Here is a 15,588-nt window from a genome sequence, read left to right on the forward strand (position 1 = left end):
GCAAGCGAGCGACAAGTATGAAATTGAATAGAAGTTGAAACGTAAGCAGAGGGGCCATTGAAGAACAACACGAAATTGAAATCGCTGTTATTTTACCTAACGTCCACCCATTTTCATTGGCTTTTATCGGTGAGATCAATCAATAAGTTTCTCGCGGTGATGAAACCTCATAAACAAGGAATCTAATTGGCAAAACAATGACAAATACGGTTCGTATTAGATCGCTTGGACCAAGTAGGAACGTGTGAATTGTTGCGTGAAAAATTCCAATAAGTAGCGCCAATTTGCAGGAATATCTGAAAAATGCCACTGATCGCTAGAACTGTCTCCGAACGCCGAACAACATATCAGTCAGAAAGGTTGAAATCGCTGTTATTTTGCCTGTCTTGGTAAGATAGTTCACACACTATCAGCCAAGCCGTTCCTGGGTGGACGTTAGGTAAAATAACAGCGATTTCAATTTCGTGTTGTTCTTCAATGGCCCTCTGCTTACGTTTCAACTTCTATTCAATTTCATACTTGTCGCTCGCTTGCGATAACTTTCAATTCTGTGCTTCATCGTGCTTTACAAACATGCTCCCTTCCACTTTGAGCTTAGGTAGTTCGATCTCACCGATAAAAGCCAATGAAAATCAATCAATAAGTTTCTCGCGGTGATGAAACCTCATAAACAAACAAAACTTGAGATTGCATTCAAAATTTCACCACCGCGCGCTGTTGTATTTTGTACAACACTCACATTACACAGCATGAACGAGTTTGCATTAGCGTTTTAGGATCACGCTTTGCTGAACGGTTTAGCAGCAATTGATTTAAGAACTGCTAACAAGAACATTCTAAAGATATTTATTTTCTTTTCCTACCGTTGAGCGTCAGTATAATCCTTAAGCCTTGTGCTGAACAAATGTGAATACCAGGATATTCGACAACATTTATTTAAACATAAAGACTGCTCGAAGAGTTTTCAGTTTTTACCATTCAAATAATTATCAAGTTCTTCCAGAAGAAATAATGCCAGGTTTGAAAATAATTTGGAACTTTAAGTATCACATATTGAAATAAACTCTTCAAGTTTCGTGGATATACCTAAAAAATCAGTCTCAGTGGGTCCGGTTTGCTAAATGTTAATGCATCATCCGTCCTTCTATACTTAATTCCATGCACCAAAAGCAGAAAAAGGTTGGAAGCAAAGATCTAACAGCTAAATATGACAATCTCATCTTATCACTTGCTCCGCATACTGTAAATACGCATATTTTTCACCACCTATTTGTAAGGACGTGGCCGTGGCTGTTGCAGATTAAGGAATTGTATATTTATCATTATATTCAATGAAATTTTCCAACGTGAAAATGGTAAATCAATCAAGTCAATCGAACATATGACTCAGAGTGCATCTCCATATATAACATCACAAAGAGCGTTAATGAATAAAGCTTCCAATGAATGATTAAATTTCTTATGATTAAACCATTCAACTGTATGATTATGGATTATGATTAATGATTTATCCATTTTTGACAATGATTAATGATTATGATTAACGATTAAAATAATTTTTGACAATGATTAACGATTATGATTAAAGAATAAAACGATTGAAGTATGATTAACGATTACCGATCGTGATTAAATGTTGACACAATATGTGTATGATTAATGATTAAAGATCGATATGATTAATGATTAATTATTATGAATAATCAAATTGATTGATATGCATAGTGATCAATAATCAAGTAACCTTTCTACCAAATTATGTTATTAAGGTGATTATAGAATGAAGCCCGTGGTGAATTTCAAATTCACCACATGTTTATCTACATACATTTCCAAAACCCTAAATCTGGCGTAATAGTTTTCGTACAGTGCCGAAACTCAAATTATGATTGTTCAGCATAACTAAGCAAACGATCTACCATTAATTCAGCCCCATACGCGTTATGGTTCTTTCATCTCGTGCTGTTGAAAAAAATATTGGAAAAGCACGTGGTTTACAAAATGGCCGATTTCTGGCTTCATTCTATAATCACCTTAATGGTATAATAATTGTATGATTATGATTAAAGAATAATGAATAAAAGCAATGTATGCAATGATTAAAACTGATGATTAAAGAATAAACTCAAAACAATCATGAATACGATGAGTGATTAATGATTAAATGCAAATACCTATGATTAACGATTAGTGATTAATGATTGAATCGTATTTTTTGTATGATTATGATTAATGAAAATGATTAAATAACCCATTATTCATTAATCATGATTAAATCTATGATTAATCACTAATGCTCTTCACAACATGCCTTACGGGCCTTTATTTGCCCCAATGTACCATAATAAATATAGAATCAATGTAAAATGTGACTTACAATATTCAACATCTTTTTAAAACCCCAAAACACAAAAAAAATGAGCGAAAAAAAATGTCCATATAATCGAAGTCCATATAATCGAGGGTCCATATAATCGAGGTAAACCTGTAATAAATTGGAAACCCAGAACATCTGCATGAATATAACCAGCATCACATTTCCCATATTTGATATAATTTTTTGAAGATTTTTGTAAAAATAAACCTAGCGGTTATTTGTGCCTTTCTCGAGAACAAAAATGCTAAAGAAAATATGAATAATATGTGTTTTTAGCGTATTTAGCGCATAAAAAATAGCGTTTTGGGCATAACTTCGGATCCCATAGTCCGATCTGCCCAATTTTTATTAGCAAACAATGGAGCAGGATTTCCCGAATGAAACCTGTTGTAAGTCATATAATGCTAAGTTCCCAAAAGTATTTTAACAAAATTTGTGCACATACAGGCATCACCTCAGTTTGTCGAGCTGAGTCGATTGGTATGACACTATGGGCCACTATGGGCAAATGGAGTTTTTAGAGTGATCATGCAGCCTATCGGTACAACATTTTAGTACGAGAAATGCAAAACAGTAATAAAATCGATGTTGGGCGGTACTGTTATGAAATATTCGCCCACACAAAACTGTTATGAAATATTCGCCCACACAAAAGTGGCCAACTATCATCAACCTACATTACGACATCAACCAAGCTTACACAGTTAGAAAAAAGTACCTAATTTTAGACACACCCACACTAGGGTGGCTCAAATTAGTATGAGAAAACTTTTTCACTTTTTGATGGGCCGCCTTCTTGATTCTGTTGATGCGATGCTCTGGACAATTTCAGTTAATGGTCAACGTTTGCAGCAGCTCGTTGAAGTTTATATGCAAAATGTATGAAACATCCAAAAATAGTGAATTGCAGTTGGACGGCACAACTTACGATGAAGAACTATGATACTCGTTCAGATCTTGAAGAATTTAATTCAGAATGTTATGCAGAAAACCGCGAGAAGATTAGAGTTTGCCCGGCTAAGTTATTAGCATTCCTCTGAAGTGGGGTTTGAGCAAATTTCGTTTCTTTTACCTTTGAAAAGAAATAAATTCACCCCTACAACACTCCAGTAAAATGCTAATATCTTTGCCTAATAAACTCTAATCTTCTCGCGGTTTTCAGCATAACATTCTGTATTTCATTCTACAAGAACTGAATGAGTATTATGGTTATTGATCGTAAATTGTGCCGTCCAACTGCAAATCACTGTTTTTGGATGTTTCTGCATACATTTTTCCATATAAACTTCCAACGAGTTTAGCACCGCCCAAACGTTGACCGATTTGGCTGAAATTTTGTCCAGAGCATCAGGGCATCAAATAGAACCAAATAAGAGGGCGGCCCATCAAAAAATTTGAAAAAGTGTTTTTTGAGCCACCTTAACCCACACACACACACACACACATACACACACGCAAACTTACGCACACACACAGATACACGCACACAACAGCAAATTTAGAATAATTGAAAAACCATTCAAAATCCACAAAATTTCGGCTGAAACAAAAATTGCGCCGTTTACTCGCATTACTGGTAACACGTCTGGTTTTTAAGCCGTTTGCTCATAGTTAGTAATCATCGAATTTGTTTAGATATGTTAGCCAGAGCAGTTCTGCTATGCTGTATATTGAAAACCTAGTAAGAATAGGTACATTTTAAATTAACTTGAAGTTAGATTTTCTAAATAAACTATATAAAGAGCCAAACAAAGGACTTAAAAACTGCTATGGTGTAGATGGTTGTATGTCAATGCCCAGAATACCAATCCCCAGAATCAGTTCCCCAGAATGGTATTTCCCAGAATTCCATTTCCCAGAACGACCTATTCTCCAGAATGATATTCCCCAGAATGCACAATTTCCCGGAAAAGAAATCCCCAGAATGACCCATTCCCCAGAAAAAAAAACCAGAATGACTCATTCCCCAGAAACCAAAAACCCAGAATGACCCGTTCCCCAGAAAAAGGTATCAGTCTAAGAAACTATGTTTTTCGCTGTCATTTCTATAAATTAAAAATACTAGATACTATATTTCTATGCAAAAACACTTATATTGAAGTACGCATTTGCCCGGAATAAGGCAAAACGACATATGCTGCCTTATTTTAAAGCACGTATTTGCCCGGAATGGAGCCCATTTGATATGTTTGTTAGGGCTCACATATAATAGGAAGGAGCATATAGTCCAATATACTCGTTGTTCATATTGGGGGAAGCCCATATGACATAATGCCATTTGGCATAAAGCCGTTTGACATAATGACCATTTGGCATAATCGTTGAAAAGAGTATGAAATGCAATGGATCGTAAGAATATATGATTTTCATTTTTAGAAGTATGTATATACCTGGAATAAGACAAAAGAGTAGATGACTCCTTCTTTAAAAGTATGCGTTTGCCCGGAAAAAGGCAAACGAGTAGATAACTACTTCTTCAAAAGTATGCATTTGCCCGGAAAAGGTAAAAGAGTAAATCACTCATTTTTTTTAAAGTACGCATTTGCCCGGGATAATGCAAAAGAGTAGATGACTCCTTCTTTAAAAGCACGCATTTGCCCGGGATAATGCAAAAGAGGAGATGACTTTTTCTTTAAAAGTATGCGTTTGCCCGGAAAAAGGCAAACGAGTAGATAACTACTTCTTCAAAAGTATGCATTTGCCAGGAAAAAAGGCAGAAGAGTAAATGACTCCTTCTTTAAAAGTACGCATTTGCCCGGGATGAAGCAAAAGAGTAGATGACTCCTTCTTTAAAAGTATGTATTTGCCCGGAATAAGGCAAAAGAGTAGATGACTCCTTCTTTAAAAGTACGCATTTGCCCGGGATGAAGCAATTACGAAGTATTTAGTCTAAGCTACGAAATGGTGCATTCTGGGGTATGGTATTCTGGGGATTAGGACATTCTGGGGAATGTCTTTCGGGGGATGGAGGCATTCTGGAAAATGTCTTTCGAGGGATAGGGGCATTCTGGGGAATTTATTTCTGGGGATTATGGTATTCTGGGGAATGGTTTTCTGGGGAGTAGTGCATTCAGGGGAATTAATTTCTGGGGAATCACTTTCTGGGCAATGGGTTTCTGGGGTATGACATACAATCGGTGTAGATGGTTCATGAGACGCTTACTCAAAATAGCAATAAATGTGTTTCTTAAGAGATATCAAAAACGGAGTTTTACCTAGCATGAACAATCATTTACAAATTATTCGTTTACGCTAGAAAAAATCATGGTTTTGGTTTATAAGCCGTAGGTAATCATATGTTGCGCGAAGTTTGTTTGAGAAACTGCATAATAATAATATCCTTTTTACATAATTTCGAGAAAACAACAAAAACTGCCCTTGTCATAAGACGAGTTTATACCATCCCATTGAATTCCACCACTTAATTGTATCTTGACAGATACGTATTTCGACCTCAACAGTAAGGCCGTCTTCAGTGTCTCGTACTTGACTCGACTTGAAGAAAATGATCGCAACTTACACTATTTATACTATGCGTAGGTATAATAATTTATCTAGGTACTTATCTAGTTACATCTAGTTACAAGCTCAAAATAATTTTCTTAACAAAAACTGGTCTTGAAACAAATTGGCACCGTATTTTTCTATTTCTTCGATACAGATCAATAGTTTTTGGTAAAACTCAACACCCTGAGGCACTTCCAGTGCGAAAACTGCAAGCAGTACTCTGTAATTGCTTTTCAAAGTGCGTGCACATATGTAGTTTCACAAACAAACGAAAAAATATATTCCAGAACTTTTTTTTTCATTTTGGTTTCTCAAACAAACGGCGGTTCAAATATATTTTATACTATTTTAAAAGAAGCAGTGGTAAATAATAAATATCTCCCTACAAATTGACGTATTATCGCTAGAATATCCATTGATTTGCGTGATGAGCCAAGGCTACATCCAGGACTAACATTCCCTCCCGTCACCCTACATAAATGTTTCCCCCCGGGTCCATCTTTGCACAAAATGAAATATTTATTCTTTTATTTTATCAATGTAATTCACTGCAAGAATTATATGTTTGAATTCAGTATTTAAATTATTATTATGTCGCCATACGACAAGTTTGTTCTTATTATTGACATTTTGTTACAAACAAAACTAATGTTTCTATAACCCACTTGAATACAAAGTCAGTGAGATAATGAAAAATAAGGAATCAAAGTAAGTATTCACAACCATCAATAGTTATTTAGTATTGTTCCATTTTGATGTCATATTTTCTCTTCTTCTTGAGCTCTCGTACTTCCTCCGAGAAAATGTTTTGTTTGTCAACATCCACTCCAAACATCTGCTTGGCTTGGGTATAGACTCGTTGATATGAAGATTTTCTCTTAATTCCCCTGCCAAAAACACGAATCTTTTGAATCGAGGGGACCTTGCTGAGGGTCTTCCAGCTCATGGTGTTCTGAGGTAAATATCCGTTGAGAAGGGCGTGCAATACGCTTCCGGGCGTTTGCATATTTATGAACGCAGGATTTGATTGGATACACACCATGAGCTCCCTCACGACGTCACGTTCCAGAAAGCGTTGCTTCATTTGATTCAGAGCGACAAGTTCTGGGACTGCTATCTTGCAGTATCTGAGGGCCATTGTGCGATCTTGAGTCGAGCAATATTCAACGAGGATAACTTCATCGGAGTGCTTCAGTATGCATCTCGTTCGGGCCCTGCAGATGTTGTAGATGTATCGCTCGAAGGCTTGTTCAGCAATCTCCAACCTTCGTGGTTGTACGAGCGTGTATTTAACGCTTTTCGTTATGTTGAAGAACTCGGGCGTGCGTCCTGCAAAAGTTAGAGCAATATGCAGATCAACGGTTTTGAATGATGTTGTAATTATTTAAACAGTTTGAAAAAGTCTAATTACCACTGCTGTGAAATAATGGGTTGACATAATAGGAGAGAGCGTCCAACAGAAATCTTCTTCTCCTTCTTATTGGCATTACATCCCCCACTGGGACAGTTCCACCTCGCAGCAGCAGTGTTCATTCAGCATTTCCACAGTTATTAACTGCGAGGTTTCTAAGCCATGATATTATTCTTGCATTCGTATATCATGATGCTAACACGATGATACTTTTATGTCCAGGGAAATCAAGACAATTTCCAATTCGAAAATTGCCTAGACCATCACCGGGAATCGAACCCAGCCACCCTCAGCATGTTCTTGCTTTGCAGTTGCGCGTCTTACCGCTAGGCTAAAGAGGGACCGGGCCGAAGGATCGGCCGATGATAAATTACCAATAGTTAAGAGTGTTGTGTATTTAACTTATTGTAAAAGCATCACGACAAAAACAAACTTTTTATAGTAGAGCCAGCGACTAATAGTGTTATGTAATAACAACCCTATAACTAGAGACCGGCGGAGTGAAAAACTGTCGAAAAGGCAACGTATGAAAAGGTGTGATATCTTGGAAATAATACTGGCATCATTTGAACTTTTTGCTTGACTCTTATGGGTGAAAAAAGTAAACAAGTCGATTTGGAACTGAGTTCGATGAACTCAGTTGATGTCTGTTTATGTTAGTAACTTCTACCCAACCGATTCGCTCGCAACAAGCTTCATTAAATGGGGAACCCTGTCTCATTGTTCCATACTGATACTATTTAGAATGGGTCAAATCTTACTATGGGCTCAAAAGTCATAACCAAACCAAATCAATATTTGGAACAATGAACGAAAAAGACACAATTGCAACTAAGTTAATAAATCCGACAATTAACCTTTTTTCCTATGGTGGATTATAGAGCTCCATCAAATTGTGCATCTTCCAACTTTCATCGCACTGTTACAACATCAAAACGTAGAGGGTTGTGTCCGAGCCACGACCGCCAATTGAACGTAGGATTATGTAAAGTGTAGAATATTAAATCACTCAGCGAACTGGACTAACGAAATTAATAACTGGCGCCTTATGAATCTTCGACAGATTATTCCACCAACAGTGCTTCTTATACGCAGTTATCTTCCCGAGTAACCAAGCGTCGATGGGCGTGTGGTCTACATACCGGCCTCCCGACCCCGACGTCCATGGTTCGAACCCAGTCTGCCGCACTTCACTTTTTTTCAAATGAAAGGCAACATATTGAAATTCATACCGATTCCTTGTGGCCAATTTTCATAAGGCAATTGATTGAAAATCAATTGATATGGATTGGGATTGTGCCTTTGGGTGAGAAAATCAATCTCTGAAAATTTCAGCTGGCGCATTTGATTTGAAGTTTACATATGGGGGTTTCAGCCCAAATACCGTGCACGCATCATACTTTGCACATTTAGGGAAATGCAAAATTTAATCAAATCGTACAACTTACAGGAAGTAGCTATCCGCCTGATATAGTTTCCATGCTGTATTATTATCTTTCTGTCTGAACCTTATAGATTCGGAAACTACTGAACCGATCGGCGTGAAAATTTTGTATGCAGAGGTTTTCGGGGCCGGGGAAGGTTATTAAAATAGTTTGAGACCCTTCCAGGGCTGGTAGCGACCAATGCCGCTCAAAATAGTGACTTTAGTGACCAAAGTTGACGAAAAAAGGGACCAAATAGTGACTTTCAGTTGCAGAAAAAGTGACCAAATAGTGACTATCAGTTTCAGTTGCAATTTCGATGAGACGAAATTAGGCGTTTTTGGGTCGAGGGAGAATTTTTTTCGTAATTTGTAGCGGAAACCATCTTTCAATCACCATTCTTAGAAAAGAAATCGCGCATCGCTAACTTTTGCCCTCTCTTTTTATCCTAAGGAAATTTCACTAAATATCAGTCAAAAGTAGGACTAATAAAAACTGTGAGTAGTGCTGCGAGTAAATCAAACGTTTGCGCCACTGGAAGTGAGCGAAACATGGTTATCTATCACTCATAAGACCTGTTTTTCTTCCCCGAAAATGATTTGTAGGCAAAAAATCGGCGTGAATGAACAATCTCTTCTCGTGAGAATGAGTGAAAGTTACGATCAATGGATTAGCTGAACACCTACTTAAGAAATATACAGATTTGCTATAGTTTTAGGAAGTTTTTGGAATTTTTAGTGCGAAAGTACCATCAGTACGGATCGTTTTGGTAGAAAACGAACAAAAATTATGAAAATTCAGTTACAACGAACCTGGGATAACGACTAATTGATTTCGCCGCCTCCAAGAATATGGCCATTCGCAGCACTTACTTCCAACACAGCCTCCCGTATCGGTACACCTGGAGATCACCACTGCAGACAGAATCACAAATCGACCACGTTCTGATTGATGGACGGCACTGCTCCGACATTATCGACGTCAGGACATATCGTGGCGCTAACATCGACTCTGACCACTATCTGGTGATGGTTAAACTGCGCCCAAAACTATCCGTCATCAACAATGTTCGGTACCGACGACCGCCGCGGTACGACCTAGAGCGACTGAAGCAACCTGATGTCGCCACTGCATACGCGCAGCATCTCGAGGCAGCGTTGCCGGAAGAGGGTGAGCTCGATGGGGCCCCTCTTGAGGACTGCTGGAATACAGTCAAAGCAGCCATTAACGACGCAGCGGAGAACAACTTCGGGTATATGGGTCGAAGTCGACGGAACGATTGGTTCGACGAAGAGTGCAGACAGATTCTGGAGGAGAAGGACGCAGCGCGGGCGGTCGCGCTGCAGCAAGGTACCCGGCAGAACGTGGAACGTTACAGACGGAAGCGGAGACAGCAGACCCGCCTTTTTCAGGAGAAGAAACGCCGCCTGGAAGAAGCGGAGTGCGAGGAGATGGAACAGCTGTGCCGTTCTCAAGATACACGCAAGTTCTATCAGAAGCTCAACGCATCCCGCAAAGGCTTCGTGCCGCGAGCCGAAATGTGCCGGGATAAGGATGGGAGCATCTTGACGGACGAACGTGTGGTGATCGAAAGGTGGAAGCAGCACTACGAGGAACATCTGAATGGCGCTGAGAGTACAGGCAGTGAAAGTCAAGGCAGCGGAGGAGATGACTACGTCAGTTCAGCGGACGATGGAAGCCAACCAGCCCCCACCTTGAGGGAAGTTAAGGATGCCATTCAACAGCTAAAGACCAATAAAGCAGCTGGTAAGGATGGTATCGGAGCTGAGCTCATCAAGATGGGCCCGGAAAAGCTGGCCACTTGCCTGTTCAAACTGATAGTCAGAATCTGGGAAACCGAACAGCTACCGGAGGAGTGGAAGGAAGGGGTTATATGCCCCATCTACAAGAAAGGCGACAAACTGGAGTGTGAGAACTTTCGAGCGATCACCATCCTTAATGCCGCCTACAAAGTGATATCCCAGATCATCTTCCGTCGTCTGTCACCATTAGTGAACGAGTTCGTGGGAAGTTATCAAGCCGGCTTCGTTGACGGCCGCTCGACAACGGACCAGATCTTTACTGTACGGCAAATCCTTCAAAAATGCCGTGAATATCAGGTCCCAACGCACCATCTGTTCGTTGATTTCAAGGCGGCATACGACAGTATAGACAGCGTAGAGCTATGGAAAATTATGGACGAGAACAGCTTTCCTGGGAAGCTTACCAGACTGATCAAAGCAACGGTGGATGGTGTGCAAAACTGTGTGAAGATTTCGGGCGAACACTCCAGTTCGTTTGAATCGCGCCGGGGACTAAGGGGCAAGCCAGAGTAAACGCGACGAGCGATGCGACGCGACGCGACTCACGTAAAAGAATAACAATCATTATCAACAGGCTGTCAAATTGCACTGTCGCGTCGCGTCGCATCGCATGTCGCGTTTACTCTGGCTTGCCCCTAAGACAAGGTGATGGACTTTCGTGCCTGTTGTTCAACATTGTGCTAGAAGGTGTCATGCGGAGAGCCGGATGTAACAGCCGGGGTACGATTTTCAACAGATCCAGTCAATTTATTTGCTTCGCGGATGACATGGACATTGTCGGCCGAACATTTGCAAAGGTGGCAGAACTGTACACCCGCCTGAAACGTGAAGCAACAAAAGTTGGACTGGTGGTGAATGCGTCAAAGACATGCTTGTGGGCGGAACCGAGCGCGACAGGGCCCGCCTGGGAAGCAGTGTTACGATAGACGGGGATACCTTCGAGGTGGTCGAGGAATTCGTCTACCTCGGATCCTTGCTAACGGCTGACAATAACGTTAGTCGTGAAATACGAAGGCGCATCATCTGTGGAAGTCGGGCCTACTACGGGCTCCAGAAGAAACTGCGGTCGAAAAAGATTCGCCACCGCACCAAATGTGTCATGTACAGGGAATCAATATTCGAGTAACGCCTAACAATATACCATTTGTCGTCAACAGAGTTTGTTACTGACAAACGCACTATGCAACAAGCCTTTGTCAGAACCCAAACACAATATGACAAGAATCATTTGGCTTGCATGCTCTGATATTTCCGAGAATACGATGCTAATTTTGTAATCATAATTAGATTCTCGAACATTTCAATAAAAGCAGAAATTATGATAGCTTAAAACCGAGATTTTCTGTAGAGATAATGCAAAATAACGGGTTGAAAAGCACTCGGAGTATTCGAGAGACGGGTGCTTAGGACCATCTTTGGCGGTGTGCAAGAAGACGGTGTGTGGCGGCGAAGAATGAACCATGAGCTCGCCCAACTCTACGGCGAACCCAGTATCCAGAAGGTAGCTAAAGCCGGAAGGGTACGATGGGCAGGACATGTTGCAAGAATGCCGGACAGCAACCCTGCAAAGATGGTGTTCGCTTCCGATCCGGCAGGTACGAGACGGCGTGGAGCGCAATGAGCGAGATGGGCATACCAGGTGCAGAACGACTTGGCGAGCGTGGGGCGTATCCGAGGATGGAGAGATGCTGCCTCGAACCGTGCATTGTGGCGTCAAATTGTTGATTCAGTGTTATCTGTTTAGATGTTAACTAGATAAATGAATGAACCTGGGATATAACGCTTGACCTCCTGCTTATAATACAGGACCGTCGAGCTCATCTTCAAATTCAAAAGTAATCAAAATTTAACGAATCTAACAAAATCTAAAAATAACACGATTGGAATCTTTTACATTTATGCTATTTGAAATGAATAAATTATCATCATAATATATTTTGAAAAATTCCAAAATATTGATCGAAGTGGATGTTGGGAGGGGAAAACGGCTGTTCTTACTTTGGGGATCCCTCACATATTTAAATTATCGCCTTTCAATTCGATTGCAGTACAATCATAGATGCAATTATCATTATTTCGATTTGAAAATAAATATTTTTATTTTTCCAAAATATCACGCGCTGAGAATCATACATAACTTCACTAATAACTCAATAGTTACAACCGTGATTGTTGCGTCTGGTGCAAGATACAATCATTCTTTATCACACCAAACTATTCAATCTTCGGCAAACTACCGCAATTCGCTACAATGATTCGATGTTTCTCAGCGCATGCAATCTTCAAAATTAAGGAGACTTTATCCCCTTGATATAATATCTATATCCTTTCCCGTCAAAAATTGCATCTCGTTTTATTGAAAAGATATTTTAGTTACTAGATAAAGATTGTCGCTTCGGTTCCCTTTGTTCTGCTGTCCGGAACATGTTGGGTACCAAGCTGTCAAATCGTATAGATTTTCCTTCTTTGACATTTAGCTCCCCTATCCTCGCCAGCAAAAGATTTTCCGGACAGCGACGACAGCGACAATCTTTATCTAGTAACTAAAATATCTTATTTTTATTGTCTCAATCGATTCTTTGGCTTATTTAAGGTCAAGGTCTTTCAACTCTCTCTCAAGCTTCTAACTATTTTAAAAATCCAAAACAAAAGTTGAAAAAATACTGCACGTATAAACCGGTCTGAAAAATTCAGCGGCTGTTCGTTCAAAATCAGGCGAATTTTAGCCCAATCTTGAAAAACAACACTTTTGAAATATTTTGCTTTAAATTTTAAAAACATATTTAGAGGCGTCAAAAAATATGGGTTCTTTGGGAAAGTTGACTTAAAATAAAATAAAGAATCGATTGAGCAAATTTTTGACGGGAAAGGTCAATTAGCTACTGGTGAAATGTCAATAAGAGCAGCGAGTAAAATGGCTGGCGAAGTTTCAGAGCGATCATTTTTCCAAGATCCGTAATTTCATTTCCGCCATGAACAAAGCATCATCCGACTTATATATAAAGCTTCATTCAAATAGGGGTGATCGGGGCAATATGGGCCACCTAAGGAAATCGTTCCGAAAAGCGCCGAAAAACTCAAAAGAACATCGTTTAAATGTAGTTGACTTATACTAGAGAATGTTACCTTTCATATTACTTCGATGAATGACGAAAAATGCGTTTGGAAATTGTTGGAATGCACTTTTGAAAATGTATTGATTTCAATGTGTGTTCCCGACTATACGGGGCAATATGAGCCACCATTTGGGGCAGTATGGGCCACCCATCCAAAACGTTTATTTAAACGAAAAAAGTATCGTAATATTGAAGAATATGATATTCCTACAACAGTTGTGAGTATTCCATACCAAATAAAATTAAAAAACCGCACAACAGCGGACTGAACCGATTTGTCACTCTTCACCGTTTGAGCAGCCACATTTCAATTAGTTAATCATCATTTTTTCTGTTTCAATCGCATAATGCGCTGTTGTAATTTTTCCGTAATGAATCTTACATATATGATAATATTCTTGTAATCAGTCTTGCAAAATGTCGTGACCATCACCAGATGATCAGATATGAAAACAAAAACCACCACGCTTTTAAACGATGTTCTTTACTGACAATCACTGCAAGCGCATCGTGACATGTAGAAGCTGACACGTGAGTACCTTCGGTAAGCGTGACACCCAGATTGACAACCACAAGCTGAGAGCCATAAAGAGCATCAGGTCGGTCAGCTGTCAAAAGTGCAGGTGAGCACCGTTATTGATTGATTTTGTTGTCGTTTGATTGGACTGACGTCGTTTTTAATTGATAAATTGGATAAATCTATAGTTAAATTAAGGGTTCATTCACAAATTACATAACGCTAAAATGGACCTGGGGCTGAAAGCCCCACCCACCCTCTCGTAGCGTATTTTGTATGGGAGGGTTCTGAAATTTGTATGGGCCGTATTTGAGAATGGCTCTAACTAAGTTTTACCAATTTGATCCAGACTATCTTTTGAAAAAGGCCAAATTTTTTTATTGATTTTTTCAAATGGATACAATTAAAAACGACGCATCCTACAAAAAATGTTATATGGGTGACTATCGCAAAATCAGTCAAAGTTTCTAATAAAGATATCGGAAACAATTCAAATTGAGCCCTACACTGAAAAAAAAAATCAGTTTCAACAGTTTCAAAAATTAAAACTCGATTTGCGAAAAAACGCTTTTTTTGATTTGTATGAAATTGTGTCTCAAGATAGGTGATTATGTTCCCTACCAACCGTCCATACATCGCAAGCTTGACACTTTTAAGGGAAAAAAGTTTTTCTAACAAAAACTTTTTCTTGTCGAAATTATTTTCAGTGTATTTTTATCCGTTGCGAATAGTTACGACCTAAATATTGTACTCTGCTTGACTGTACAGGAATATTTAAATATATGTATGTATATGTTAAATCCACTGGCACTCCTTGACACTGAGAAAAAAAATCAATTCCGACAAGAAAATTTTTTTGTTAGAAAAACTCGAGTTTTAATTTTTTTTGCCTATGCAGCAAAAATTTACATTTTCAAGTGTATTTTCATGTTTGAATTGAATTTTAATGCGGTTTTCACGTTGATGCATATGTGGAGCATCCTCTTAAAGATCATATAACTTTTACATGATAAAACTTGTCAATAAGCTCAAAATGAGGGTGGCTCATATTGCCCCGTATGTTCATATTGCCCCTACTGCCCCTATAGTCAATAGTTTCAAAATAGTTGAAAATAGTGACTTTTTGCGAGAAAAAGTGACTTTAGTGACTTGAGGTCGAAAAAAGAGAATTTTTAGTGACTTGCCCGAAAAAAGTGACCAAGTCACTAAAAAGTGACCCGCTACCAGGCCTGCCCTTCCCCGCTTTGGAAGGGGGGGGGGGGGTGGTCTCCCATACAAATGAAACACCAATTTCTTCATAACTCAAGATCTAATCAGAGAATAAAACAATTTTAGGCGAAACGAAGTTCGTCGGGTCTGCTAGTAGTAAAATAAAACGGGATTTAATTAACTCCTTGATAAAGGTACAATATA

The 15,588-nt window shown here is 39.2% G+C and overlaps 2 protein-coding genes across 3 annotated transcripts in view; one reads left to right on the forward strand and one right to left on the reverse strand.

The window, feature by feature from the left end:
- Positions 1-15,588, forward strand: part of LOC134215618 (titin-like) — a 53,149-nt gene that overhangs the window by 21,024 nt on the left and 16,537 nt on the right. The gene's annotated exons all lie outside the window — the stretch shown is intronic.
- LOC134215617 (uncharacterized) overlaps positions 1-15,588 on the reverse strand; it is a 33,158-nt gene that overhangs the window by 7,205 nt on the left and 10,365 nt on the right. Inside the window, exon 3 of one of the 2 annotated variants that reach the window (XM_062694765.1) lies at positions 6,598-7,213. The exons of the other annotated variant lie outside the window; for it this stretch is intronic. Within the exon in view, the coding sequence (XP_062550749.1) occupies positions 6,621-7,213 (593 nt within the window). The 3' untranslated portion in view covers positions 6,598-6,620. Of the gene's footprint in view, positions 1-6,597; positions 7,214-15,588 lie in introns of those variants that run through there. 2 annotated transcript variants of the gene reach the window in all.

Source organism: Armigeres subalbatus, chromosome 2 (assembly GCF_024139115.2).
Source record: "Armigeres subalbatus isolate Guangzhou_Male chromosome 2, GZ_Asu_2, whole genome shotgun sequence".
Taxonomy (NCBI): Eukaryota; Metazoa; Arthropoda; class Insecta; order Diptera; family Culicidae; genus Armigeres; species Armigeres subalbatus.